Consider the following 14,025-nt stretch of genomic DNA (forward strand, 5'->3'; position numbering starts at 1 on the left):
CTGTTGTGTGAAAGTAGCCTCTGTGTCCCCAGACCTTCTGATTTCTCACCAGAAGCAGAGATCCAGTGTTCAGGCAACATGTAGTGGGCCCGCATAATGCATGTGCTGGCTGTGTCTGCCCTGGGGTTTACCGGACTGCAGTTGTGCATTTTCCTAAGTCACAAACAGAAGATTGATTTCTTCCCTGGGTCCCCTTCTCTTCTAGGACATTATATTTATGTGGACACCTCCTTTGCCAAGGAAGGGGAGAAAGCTGTGCTGCTAAGTCCTGATCTGCAGGCTGAAGAATGGAGCTGCCTCCGACTGGTCTACCAGATAACCACATCTTCAGGGTCTCTATCAGATCCCAGCCGGCTGAACCTCTACATGAGATTTGAAGATGAAAACTTTGATCGCTTGCTTTGGTCAGCCAAGGAGCCTTCGGACAGCTGGCTCATAGCCAGCTTGGATTTGCGAAACAGTTCCAAAAAATTCAAGGTAGAAAAAATTTAGATGCAGGCTTATTGTTTGACATTATACTATTCTGAGATCTTATGAAAACTTCTGCCATTCATGGCAGTTAGTTATCTCCTGTGTTAGGATGTGACATTTTGAAGGAGCTGCATCACAGAAAAACATTAGTAATGGAAATTAATATTGTTTATTCCTTAGAAGAATTTCTTCCTGGATTTGTTTTCTATTTAAGTGGGATTTGTGTAAGAATCTAAATGGGGCTTAAACCAACCTCTTCAGTGAAAATTTATTTTCCAATGGGGTTTAGGGAGTATTCTCATTTCTTATAATTTTGTTTTGTTCTCCTAAGTTGTGTGTTTATGTTTGTGTTGTCTTCCTAATGCTTCCTTTGCTATAATTTTTAACAAAACAGTAACTATGATAAAAAATGAAAATACATTGAAAAAGGAAAGATATTTAAAGGATATGTTCTGATTTCAAAGATGAAAGTTGTTCCATCAAAAGTATTGGGGAAGTATGGTAGAGAATATAACAGAAAGTTGGATGTAGATTGGAGCAGGAAGGAGGATGGAGCCTGGATTCAGTTGGCCATGAAGTGTGACATTTAGTGAGAACTTGTCATGGGGGAAAAGCGGAGGCTTCCAGAAAACTTTGTCCATTTCTAATCCCCTTTTCAATTCCTTATCCCTTATCTCTTCTTCCTCAACAAGCTTTGGAATACTGTACTCTACATTCCATATCTGCATATAGTCCTCCCATCAGACAGCAGGGTGGATTGAGGGAAGGAGCACTAGAGGTCTGAGTTCCCTATTATAAAGTGTCCCCCTAACAGTATATCACACCTGATATCTACCAGAATAGCTGCAAAATATTGGACTAAAATCACATAAGGAAAGGCAAATATTTTCAGAAGCAAGACCCAAGGTAAACAGTGCTTGAAATCAGCCACATAAATTGTTTTGCTTCTCTCTATTCTTTGGGGCTTCCCTGGTGGCTCAGATGGTAAAGAATCCACCTGCAATGCAGGAGACCTGGGTTCGATCCCTGGGTTGGGAACATCCCTGGGAGGAGAGCACAGCAAACCCACTCCAGAATGTTTGCCTGGAGAATCCCATGGACAGAGGAGCCTGGTGGGCTATAGTCAACAGGGTTGCACAGAGTCGGATACTACTGAAGCAAAAAAAAATCTCTGTTCTTCGTGTAAAATTATCAAATTTTCATTGATATAGAAGCTACAAGTTGAGTTGAGTTTTGAGCCTCTTCCATTCATGCCAAAATCCCCCAACCACTGGTCAAATTTCCATACCTGCCTCCTCTTCCAAGGGATTTTTATCTCCCTCTGAGGCCTCTGCCTTCAGTTCCTGGCCATGCTCAGAATGGGTTTGCCCAGGGACCTAAGTCTCCTTTCCATCTGCAGCCAACTGGTGTCAGCACAGGTATGGGAGAAGGTGGTGGCTGGGGTTACAATGGAAGGCAACTGAGCTTCTACTGGATATCACCTCAAAGTTCTGAAAATATGTGTATGGGTTTGTGTACACACATGCACATGCACACACTTGCCTTCTTTCAGTGAAGTCCATCATGGGATTAGTATCCAACAGCAACGAACTGAGACAAACAATCTCATTTTGCCTTGAATTGCTGAACAGCTTCTGACTAATAGATGAAATACTAAAAATGGACATATGGTGTTTTAAAGTCTAGCTCCCTTCTACCCCATGTATTGTGCAGATTTTAATAGAAGGTGTGCTAGGACATGGAAATACAACCGGCATCGCAGTCTTTGAAATCAAGATGACAACCGGCTACTGTATTGGTAAGTGGGTTTCCTTCTCATTGTATCAGAGCATGCATCTTTTTCTAAAATCTCCTGTTGCCAGAGGTAATTGAATCAATCATAAAGGCAGAGTATTTTACAAACTACACTCTGTAGTGCATTTTGAATTTTGCATCATTTGAATGCTGTATGAGGTTTCTCTGTCTTTAGCAGAGGAAGGCTCGTTAAGAGTTTGCCTGGACTGACTGGGTTGATGAAAGAAAAGTAGGTGAAGTGACTGTAACCTGAGTTGCTGCCTTAAACTCAACATATTCCATATTCCAATAAACATAATTTCCAGTTGGCTGTAAATTCAGCTTTTTGTAACATTTGCCAGAAAGGCGGCATCCTATTTACCTCCATATTACCTCCTTTCCTCACTCTCCTCCATTCCTCTCTTACACCCCACTGCTCTGTCCTTACAATCACAATTTTCACTTAGATTCCCTTGAGCAGGGTTGTGAGGTTCTTCTTAAGTGCCAGCTTCTTGGAGGGCATCAAGAGCAGACATTCTCTATGTTTGAGGTTGCTCACCTTCCATTGCCTCCTACTGAAGCTGTCTCTGTAAATGATCAGTTCTGCTGGTGAAGGACATGCCACGCTCTGCAGGTGAGAGGGGTGGGGAGGAAACCGCACAGGACTGAATCCAGGAGATGCATTTGAGCTGTATTTTCAAGAAGGGGAAGTTTAGGAATTCAGTTGGCAAAGGAGCAGGGCAGGAAGGAAAGCACTCATTCTGGGCAGACCCCAGTGCAGGACAGTGCAGAACGTGTCCAGGCGAAGGCCAGGGACTGGGTAGTGTGTGAAGTGTGAGTCAGGAGTGCTGAGGGAGGCTGTTACGAAAGAGTCTGGATCCCAGCTGTGGAGCCTGGGTTCCTGGATTATGTTGTTGGGAGGCACCAGAAGTCATTCAGTGGGGACGGGCCTGCAGCTGGGCTTTCAGATGCTGACTCTGGCTGCCACCTGGAAAATGAGCTGGGAACAAGGAAAGTATTTAAGAGACAGGAAAACCCTTGGGAAGTGGTTGCAACCTCCAAGAGGGGACATAGGAGTCTAAAATTGGGGTCGGCAGTGGAATGGGATAAAGGTGGGAGGTGTGAGAGATTTTTTCCAGCACTGACGGTACTGGAGGCTGAATGGCTGTGGAAAGGAAGGGACAGGAGTCAAGGGCAATTCTGAACAAAAAGGAGCCTTTACTAATTCCTGGAGTCTTACCTCTCTGTTTTGACCTGCTAGTGATGATGCTAATGCAAGTGAAAGAAAGCAGACCTGGATTGTTACCACTTCGTGAAGATACAGTGAGCTAAAACTGTATCTTCTTTCTTTGGTCCTCCGTGTAGCTCTTTAGTGTCAGCTGCCCGGGGCTTGAACACCCTCACAGGCTAGTCACGCATCTGGTGGAGCACCATCTGCTATAGCTCAGTCAATGCACTGTGCCCCGCAGCCTCTGTCTCATTACCTGCAAAATGGGGATTCAAATCTTTCCCTCATAGGAAAGGACTGCTGTGGAGACCAGTAAGATCATGGATATGAAGGTGATTGTCACTGTACTTGGCACTCAAAAATGTTAATTTCCTTTCTTCAAATCACTGGATGGCTTCTGGTTTTTTTTTTTTTTTTAAACACAAAAGGAGCCCTGATGTTTTATCTTGTTGAACTGTATGATCTTGCTCTCACCTCATCTTTCTTTCTGTACACTCCTTTTGCCTCTCTTGTTTCCTCGTCTGTAAAATGAGATTAATAATAGTACATACCTTGTGGGGTTGTTTTGAGGATTAGATAATTTAATTCATATAAAGTACTCAGATTAGTGCCTGGTGATTGAAGAATATTTTGCTTTTCTCTTTTACTCTGCAGCAGCCTTTAGCACTGACTGTTGGGCATAGGTTAGTGGATCCTGTAGTAGAAAAGTTGAAAATGAAAATCTTAAAAATGTTAAGTGCTTGCTAACGCAAAAGCACACTGTTAACTCTATCAGTCAGGACCCTGGCAAGAAAGTAGAAACAGATTACATTCAACCTTAGTAATTTGAGGAAAACTCACCAAAGGGACTGCAAAGGTATGGGTGGGTGAAGGAAGCCTGTCAAAATGCAGTAATCCAAGACGAGTCAGAGTGATGACTCATGAACCATCAGCACTGGAGGTCTGAAGGGGCAAGAGAGGAGGGTTTACCAGAACATAGAGCTGTGTGGTCCCTCGGTAGCGGGGCACAGCCAACTCATGGCATCCTGGCAGAAAGGGAACTGCAGGAATAAACAAGCCCAACCTTGTTCTCCTCTTATCTTCCATTGGTTGAATCCATTTTAGAAGCCAGCAGGCAAGGAAGCCCATACAGGTCCATACACATCACCCTCTGGAGGATGGAGTAGGGTGGAAGAAAGGTGGGTGGGTCTGGAGGAGCCAATAGGAGATGACCAGCACAATCACAACTTCATATTTTTAACTGTTGTTCATGGGGGTCAACGGAGGAACTGGCTTGTGAGTTTCTTGCTTCCCCAAAGGAGTCTGTTGGCTGGGAACAATTTATCTGTGCAAGCATGTCAATGCTACTAAAAAGGAGAGAGAGGGTCTCTTTGTCTTCTCTTTTTTTCTCTAGTCAGTAGCTGCCAAAGGGCCCAATGCCTAAGATAGTCCTGTCTCAACTATTCTAAGATCTTGTTTATAAGAAAAGCAGAGAACTCTAGCATCTTGAAAACATGCACCTTAGCCGTCAGCTTAGTACCTTGTCTACCATCAAGAGAGAAGGGAATGAAAGAATGGGTTCCCAGAAAGGTGGTGGATAAAATTTCTGGAGCTAAAAGTGTAGCTGTAAACAGTGCTTTGACACAGAGTTGGCTGATCTACCAAGCACCAACCACGCGCCTGGCACCGTGCTGGCAGCTGTCCACCGTTACCACAGCCCTGCGTGGTGGGCGTGTTCCCCCATTTCCCATAGGAGGAGATGGCGGCTAGGTGAGGTCACACTGCAAGCCACATGGGCCACAGTCCAAAGAAGCAATGATGAATTATTATCTCTGCTCATTACAGGATCTCTCCTCTTGACCGACTTTGTCCAGGGCTCCTGGTACAAAGGCCTCAGAAACATACCTGAGTAAGAGCACACTGCAGGGAGTCTGGGCAGCTGCAGGCACAACCACATCTCCATCAAGTCTGTTTTTATTTCTCTTCTGCCAGAATGTGACTTTGAAGCAAACCATCTCTGTGGCTTTGTGAACCACTGGAACCCCAACGTGAACTGGTTTGTTGGAGGAGGAAATGTTCGGAGCTCCCACTCTATCCTCCCACAGGATCACACCTTCAAGACTGAACTGGGTGAGCTGGGGACACCTTTTTCCAGGATAACTGTGTTTGCTATCTCCCCACTATGTTGACCAGTCCATAGCTCTGTCAACAGAAAAGGAGGCAGTGAGAGGAAGGTGAGTAGGCCCTAAGAGACCTGGCAGGAGACTAGGGAAGAGTAAGCCTTGAGACAGAGACAATCTGCAGACATGAGCGCTGTAACTGAGAATGCCACCCAGTTCAAGGCTTTTCTTGCCCTGTGACCAGGCCTTGCTATTTTCCCATTTCCATACTATGCTTTATTTTCTTTTCTGTTTGTTGTTCAGCATTTCTAAAGACAAAGCTGGAATAACCCTAAGTTACTTTTCTCTAAAACTAGATTGAATGATGAGAAGGAGTTGGTAAGAACTTCTCTCTTGGCAGGGAGGTGAGCCAATACTGATGATCAGTCCTGAATGTGGTGAGCAACAGGGCCCCCTAGTGGCCAAGTAGGCTGGTTCTCTGCAGGGAAAATGGAGAGGAGAGGGTGTCAGTCATCAATGGGCTTGGGGGAGAAAGAACCTACTGAGGGAGACCCGGCAAGGGCCTGCTTCCTTGTGGATTATGGCAGCTCTCACCTGGACCTTGGTAGGCTTCATGAAAACCCAGGTCTCCTCACGGTTGCAACACATTCCTTTTGTCAACTCCCAAGTTCTTGTTGACCAGAGAGAAGGTTCTGGTGACTGGCTTTCCATCAGGGACAGAATAGGAATGTTGGTTCTGCTACAAACAGCAACATTTTCCCTTTTAATCCTTTGTGATGTGGATATTTAGGTGATCTGCTCAGTCGCAATAAATCGCTAATGGTGACAGTGTGTCCCCTTCAGCTGCCTGAACACATGGCAACTTTTTATGGCAACCTTACATCATTCCTCATTCACTGTAGTTTCTCTTCGTGTGAATATTTTTAACCACGTCTCCAACTTTTTTTTAAGTGTCCATCTTGTTACTTACCTTGGCCTTGGACAGTCTTCATCCGGTCCTGACTGTTCTCTTTGCTCCTAGGTGTAGCACAAAAGATTCAGGTTTCCAAATGTATGTACATATTTTGGTCCCAGAGACACACAACCCCTCTCTACTTGTGGCCATTGTAGGAACCACACCTATAATGAGTGTTATGTATAGAGTGAATTATCAGCTGTTATGACAGATTAATTCAGGAATCTGCATGAGTATTTTAAATGACAATAGGGTTAGCTCAAAATAATAAAATGTTACTACCTCTTGAAACCTTTGTTTAAATGAATAAAACAACTAACACTGTCTTGGAGTTTCAAAAACAAATGCCAGATGACATTTTTTAATTTATGGAAGTAGACTGATTTTGAGATTGTTTTCTGCCATCTTTAAAAATTCTAGTGCAAGGAATAGAAAGAATCTTGAAAGACTAGTGTATTAAAATTGCAATAATCCTTTGTGTCATTACCACAGAGATACAACCTTTGGCATTAGAGAACTTTTCACAAATCACTAAAAAATTAGTTCTAAAGTCAGATCCTCTGGGTAACCAATGTCATAATCTAATGACTATTGTTCAGTGCGTAATTTTTCATTCTTAATGATGGCAAGGACCAGCTGGCTGGGAGAACACATGTTCTTGGGAGAGGCAGCAAGCTTATGGACTAGTGTCAAATCATCCCTTTTACTATGTTGTGTGTGTGTGTGTGTCAGTCACTCAGTCATGTCCAACTCTTTGCAACCCCCATGAACTGTAGCCCACCAGGCTCCTCTGTCCGTGAAATTCTCCAGACAAGAATACTGGAGTGGGTTGCCATATCCTCCTCCAGGGGATCTTCCTGACCCAGGGACCAAACCCAGATCTCCTGCATTGCAGGCAGATTCTTTACCATCTAAGACATCAGGGAAGCCTATGTTAACTGCATGTAACCCATTGTTTGAAAAATGCATCACCACTAGTTCTTCCTCTCTCTCATTTGTGACCACAGAACATTCCAACCATGTTTGTCTTAACAGGGGATGAAGAGGAGGACCAGGCCAGGAGTCAGAATGCTTGTGCTCCAGACCCGGTTATGAGAGTGCTATATTACTTTAGGTGATTTGCAGATATTTGATCCTGTCTAGAATGTCTATAGGAGAAGGCAATGGCAACCCACTCCAGTATTCTTGCCTGGAGAATCCCGTGGACAGAGGAGCCTGGTGGGCTGCTGTCCATGGGGTCGCACAGAGTCGGACATGACTACAGCAACTTAGCATGCATGCATTGGAGAAGGAAATGGCAACCCACTCCCATATTCTTGCCTGGAGAATCCCAGGGATGGAGGAGCCTGGTGGGCTGCCATCTATGGGGTCACACAGAGTCGGACACAACTGAAGTGACGCAGCAGCAGCAGCAGCAGAATGTCTGTATGTTATTTGGCCTATTCCATAAGGTCCTTGAAATTTGGTCCCTTCCAAAACACCTGTGAGCATTATTTGGTCTGTATCAAATGGTTTTAGGCAGGACCAAATATCAAGGACCTTTGTGCACAGACTGTCTTAGGGACATTTTAGACAGGATCAAATGTCCTTCAATGCTTTGGGTAGTCCCTTAACTTCTGAGGGTCTCCACCAGCCTGTTTGAAAATGAGGAATTTGAATTCAATGATCCCTAAGATGCCTTTGAGTTCTAATATTTTACTGTTTTTTCTTTACCTAATGCTATACATCAAAATCTCCAAATTCACCACTCGCTGAGATCTATTTCAAAAATACTTTGGATAAAAACAAAAATAAGCAAATGGGACCTAATTAAACTTAAAAGCTTTTGCACTGCAAAGGAAACTATAAACAAAATGAAAAGACAATGCACATAATGGGGGGAATTATTTGCAGATGAAGCAACCAACGAAGGATTAATCTCTAAAATATGCAAACAGCTATTGCACTTCAATATCATAAAAGCAAATAACCCAATCAAAAAATGAGCAGAATATCTAAATAGACATTTCTCCAAAGAAGATATAAAGATGGCCAAGACGCACATGAAAAGATCCTCAACATTACTACTCAGCTCAATTCAGTCACTCAAGTCATGTCCCACTCTTTGTGACCCCATGGACTGCAGCAAGCCAGGTTTCTCTGTCCATCACCAGATGGAAGTAGACTGATTTTGAAATCAAATTCATGTCCATCGAGTCGGTGATGCCATCCAACCAGCTCATCCTCTGTCATCCCCTTCTCCTCCCCTCTTCTATCTTTCCCAGCATCAGGGTCTTTTCCAATGAGTCAGTTCTTCACATCAGGTGGCCAAAGTATTGGAGCTTCAGCATCAGTCCTTTCAATGAATATGCAGGATTGATTTCCTTTAGGATTGACTGGTTTGATTTCCTTGCAGTCGAAGGGACTCTCAGAGGGATCGGGTGGGGAGGGAGATGGGAGGGGGGATTGGGATGGGGAATACATGTAAATCCATGGCTGATTCATGTCAATGTATGACAAAAACCACTACAATATTGTAAAGCAATTAGCCTCCAACTAATTAAAAAAAAAAGTCTTCACCAATACCATAGTTCAAAAACATCAATTCTTCAGTGCTCAGCTTTCTTTATGGTCCGACTCTCACATCTGTTCATGACTACTGGATAAACCATAGCTTTGACTATATGGACCTTTGGCAGCAAAGTAATGTCTCTGCTTTTTAATATGCTGACTAGGTTGGTCATAGCTTTTCGTCCAAGGAGCAAGCATCTTTTTAATTTCATGATTGCAGTCACCATCTGCAGTGATTTTGGAGCCCAAGAAAATAAAGTCCATCACTGTTTCCATTGTTTCCCCATCTATTTGCCATGAAGTGGTGGGACTGGATGCCATGATCTTCATTTTTTGAATGTTGAGTTTTAAGCCAGCTTTTTCAGTCTCCTCTTTCACTTTCATCAAGAGGTTCTTTAGTTCCTCTTTGCTTTCTGCCATAATGGTGGTGTCATCTGCACAGCTGAGGTTATTAATATTTCTCCCCACAATCTTGATTCCAGTTTGTGCTTCATCTAGTCCAGCATTTCTCATGATGCATATAGGTTAAATAAGCAGAATGACAATATACAGCCTTGACGTACTCCTTTCCCATATTGGAACCAGTCTGTTGTTACATGTCCAGTTCTGACTGTTGCTTCTTGACCTGCATATAGGTTTCTCAGGAGGCAGGTCAGGTGGTCTGGTATTCCCACCTCTTTAAGAATTTTCCAGTTTGTTGTGAGCCATACAGTCAAAGGCTTTAGAGTAATCAGTGAAGCAGAAGTAGATAATATTGTGGAATTCTCTTGCTTTTTTATGATCCAACGGATGTTGGCAATTTGATCCCTGGTTTCTCTGCCTTTTCTAAGTCCAGCTTGAACGTCTGGAAGTTCTCAGTTCACGTATTGTTGAAACCTAGCTTGGAGAATTTTGAGCATTACTTTACTAACGTTTGAGATGAGTCCAATTATGCGGTAGTTTGAACATTCTTTGGCATTGCCTTTCTTTGCAATTGGAATGAAAATTGAAGTCCTGTGGCCACTGCTGGGTTTTCCAAATTTGCTGGCATATTGAGTGCAGCACTTTCACAGCATCATCTTTTAGGATTTGAAATAGCTCAGCTGGAATTCCAGCATCTCCACTAGCTTTGTTGGTAGTGCCCACTTGACTTTGCACTCCAGGATGTCTGGCTCTAGGTGAGTGATCACACCCATCGTGGTTATCTGGGTCATGAAGATCTTTTTTGTACAGTTCTTCTGTGTATTCTTGCCACCTCTTCTTAATATCTTCTGCTTCTGTTAGGTCCATATCATTTCTGTCCTTTATTGTGCCCATCTTTGCATGAAATGTTCCCTTGGTATCTTTAATTTTCTTGAAGAGATCTCTAGTGTTTCCCATTCTATTGTTTTCCTCTATTTCTTTGCATTGGTCACTGAGGAAGTCTTTCTTATCTTTTTGCTATTCTTTGGAACTCTGCATTCAGATCGTTCCTTTTCTCCTTTGCTGTTCATTTCTCTTCTTAGCTGTTTGTAAGGCCTCTTCAGACAACCATTTTGCCTTTTTGCATTTCTTTTTCTTGGGGGATGTTTTGATCACTGCCTCCTGTACAGTGTCACAAACCTCCATCCATAGTTCTTCAGGCACTCTATCAGATCTAATCCCTGAGTCTATTTGTCACTTCTGCTATATAATATATATATATTCTGATATATATATATATATATATATATATATATATATATATAAAAAAGAAGTTTGATTTAGATCATACCTGAATAGAATATATAGAATATATATATATATATATATATATATATATATATATGAAGTTTGATTTAGATCATACCTGAATAGAATATATAGAATATATATATATATATATATATATATATATATATGAAGTTTGATTTAGATCATACCTGAATAGAATAGTGGTTTTCCCTACTTTCTTCAATTTAAGTCTGAATTTGGCAATAAGTTCATGGTCTAAGCCACAGTCAGCTCCTGGTCTTGTTTTTGCAGACTGTATAGAGCTTCTCCATCTTTGGAGGCAAAGAATATAATCAATCTGATTTCGGTATTGATCATTTGGTTATATCCATGTGTAGAGTCATCTCTTGTGTTGTTAGAAGAAGGTGTTTGCTATGATCATTGTGTTCTCTTGACAAAACTCTTCATTTTGTACTCCCAGGCCTAACTCACTTGTTACTCCAGGTATTTCTTGACTTCCTACTTTTGCATTCCAGTCCTCTATAATGAAAAGGACATCGTTTTTTGGTGTTAGTTCTAAAAGGTCTTGTAGGTCTTCATAGAACCATTCAATATCAGCTTCTTCTGCATTAGTGGTTGGAGCATAGACTTGGATTACTGTGATATTGAATGGTTTGCCTTGGAAACGAACAGATCATTCTGTCATTTTTGAGATTGCACTCAAGTATTGCATTTCAGACTCTTTTGTTGACTATGAGGGCTACTCCATTTATTCTAAGGGATTCTTGCCCATAGTAGTAAATATAATGGTCATGTGAATTAAGCTCACCCATTCTGGTCCATTTTAGTTTGCTGATTCCTAAAATGTCAGTGTTCACTCTTGCCATCTCCTGTTTGACCACTTTCAATTTACCTTGATTCGTGGACCTAACATTTCAGATTCCTATGCAATATTGTTCTTTACAGCATCAGACTTTACTTCCATCACCAGTAACATCCACAACTGGGTGGTGTTTTCACTTTGACTCAGCCTCTTTATTCTTTCTGGATCTATTTATCTGGTCTTTTCCAATAGCATATTGGGCACCTACTGACCTGGGGAGTTCATCTTTCAGTGTCCTATCTTTTTGCCTTGTTATACTGTTCATGGGCTTCTCAAGGCAAGAATGCTGAAGTGGTTTGCCATTCCCTTCTCCAGTGGACCACATTTTGTCAGAACTTTCCACCATGACCCATCCATCTCGGGTGGCCCTATGTGGCATGGCTCATAGTTTCATTGAGTTAGACAAGGCTGTGATCCATGGATCAGTTTGGTTAGTTTTCTGTGATTGTGGTTTTCATTCTGTCTGCCCTCTGATGAATAAGAATAAGAGGCTTCTGGGGGGAAAAAAAGAGGCTTCTGGAAGCTTCCTGATGGGAAGGACTGACTGTGGGGGAATCTGGGTCTTGCTCTGGTGGGTGGGGCCATATTCAGCAAATCTTTAATCCAATTTTCTGTGGATGAGTGGGGCTGTGTTCCCTCTCTGTAGTTTGGCCTGAAGCCAAACTATGGTAGGGTAATGGAAGCAATGGTGACCTCCTTCCAAAGACTGTATGCTGTGGCTCCCAGGCCTGTTGTATTCAGTGCCCCTGACACTGTGGCAGGCCACTGTCAACCCACATCTCCACCAGAGACTTCTGGACACTCACAGACAAGTCTGGCTCAGTCTTTTCTGGGGTCACTGCTCCTTTCTCCTGAGTCCTTGTGCACACAAGGTTCTATTTGTGCCCTCCAAGAAGACTCTTGGCAGGCACAGGCCTGTGTCTGGGGAAGGTTTCCCCAGGCCTGTGGAAGTTCTGTAAGCAAATCCCACTGGCTTTCGAAGTCAAAGTCCCCAGGTTGGGAAATCTATTGTGGGCCCTAGAACTTTTGCAACAGTGTTAGAACTTCTTTGTTATAATTGTTCTACAGTTTGTGGGTCGTCTGCTCAGTGGCTCTATGGTGGAGTTAATGGCGACCTCCTCCAAGAGGACCTGTGCCACATGCCACACCTCCCAGGTTTGCCGCAGCCAGAGCCCCTGTCCCCGTGGCAGGCCACTGCTGACCCATTCCTCTGCAGGAGACACTCAAACACCCAAAGGAAGGTCTGGCTCAGTCTCTTGTGGGTCTTGGTGCACACAAGGTTTTGTTTGAGCCTTCTGAGTGTATCTGGTGGGTATGGGGTTTGATTCTAAATGCGATTTTGCCCCTCCTACCATCTTGTTGGGGCTTCTCCTTTGCGCTTGGGTATGGCCTATCTTTGGTGGGATCCAACATTCTCCTGTCTGCAAATCAAAACTATAATGAGGTATCACCTTACAACAATGAGAATGACCATCATCAAAAAATCTGCAAATAATAATACTACAGATGTTGTGGTGGAGAGGGAACCAGCCTATACAGTTGGTGGGAATGTGAATTGGTACAGCCACTATGGAGAACAGTATGCAAGTTCCTTAAAAAACTAAAAATAGAACTACCATATGATCCAGCAATCCTACTCCTGGGCATATATCTGGAGAAAACCATAATTTAAAAAGATATATGTACCCCAATACTCATTGCAGCACTATTAACAATAGCCAGAGCATGGAAACAACCTAATTATCCTTCAATAGAGGGATGGATAAAGAAGATGTGGTACGTATATACAATGGAATATTACTCAGCCATTTAAAACAAGAACAAAATGCCATTTGCAGCGACATGGAGGGACCTAGAGATTGTCAAACTGAGTGAAGTAAGTCAGACAAAGATAAATATTATACAATATCACTTATACATGGAATCTAAAAAAAATGGTACAAGTGAACCTATTTACAAATGGGTTATTTATTATTTACAATAGAGTCATAGATGCAGAAAAGAAACTTATGGTTACCAAGGGGGAAATGGGGGAGGGATAAATTGGGAGATTGGAATTGACGCATACACGCTACTATATATAAAAAGATAACTAATAAGAATCTACTGTATAGCACAGGGAAGTCTACTCAGTACTCAGTAATGACCTATATAAGAATGGAATCTAAAAAAGAATGGATATACATGTGTGTGTATATAATATATATGTGTGTGTGTGTGTGTGTGAGATTCACTTTGCCATACAGCAAAAACTATACTGTAACTCAACTATACTCTGATAAAAATTAATTTTAAAAATAAAATGCGTTTGAGTCCCTCCTGAATATGTATAAACACTTTGCATTTGGCATTAGAAAAAAAGAAAAAGGAGGATTAAAGGGAGTAAGGAATGAGA

At 42.4% G+C, this 14,025-nt stretch overlaps 1 protein-coding gene across 3 annotated transcripts in view; it reads left to right on the forward strand.

Annotated features, from left to right (window-relative positions):
- Nucleotides 1-14,025, forward strand: part of MAMDC2 (MAM domain containing 2) — a 151,878-nt gene that overhangs the window by 66,990 nt on the left and 70,863 nt on the right. For 2 of the 3 annotated variants that reach the window (XM_061132355.1, XM_061132353.1), the window contains exons 3-5: nucleotides 206-477; nucleotides 2,185-2,269; nucleotides 5,444-5,581. In XM_061132355.1, the coding sequence (XP_060988338.1) occupies nucleotides 206-477; nucleotides 2,185-2,269; nucleotides 5,444-5,581 (495 nt within the window). The remainder of the gene's footprint in view (nucleotides 1-205; nucleotides 478-2,184; nucleotides 2,270-5,443; nucleotides 5,582-14,025) is intronic. The other variant, XM_061132354.1, reaches the window with a different exon arrangement.

The sequence above is a fragment of the Dama dama genome, chromosome 29 (genome assembly GCF_033118175.1).
Source record: "Dama dama isolate Ldn47 chromosome 29, ASM3311817v1, whole genome shotgun sequence".
Lineage (NCBI taxonomy): Eukaryota > Metazoa > Chordata > Mammalia > Artiodactyla > Cervidae > Dama > Dama dama.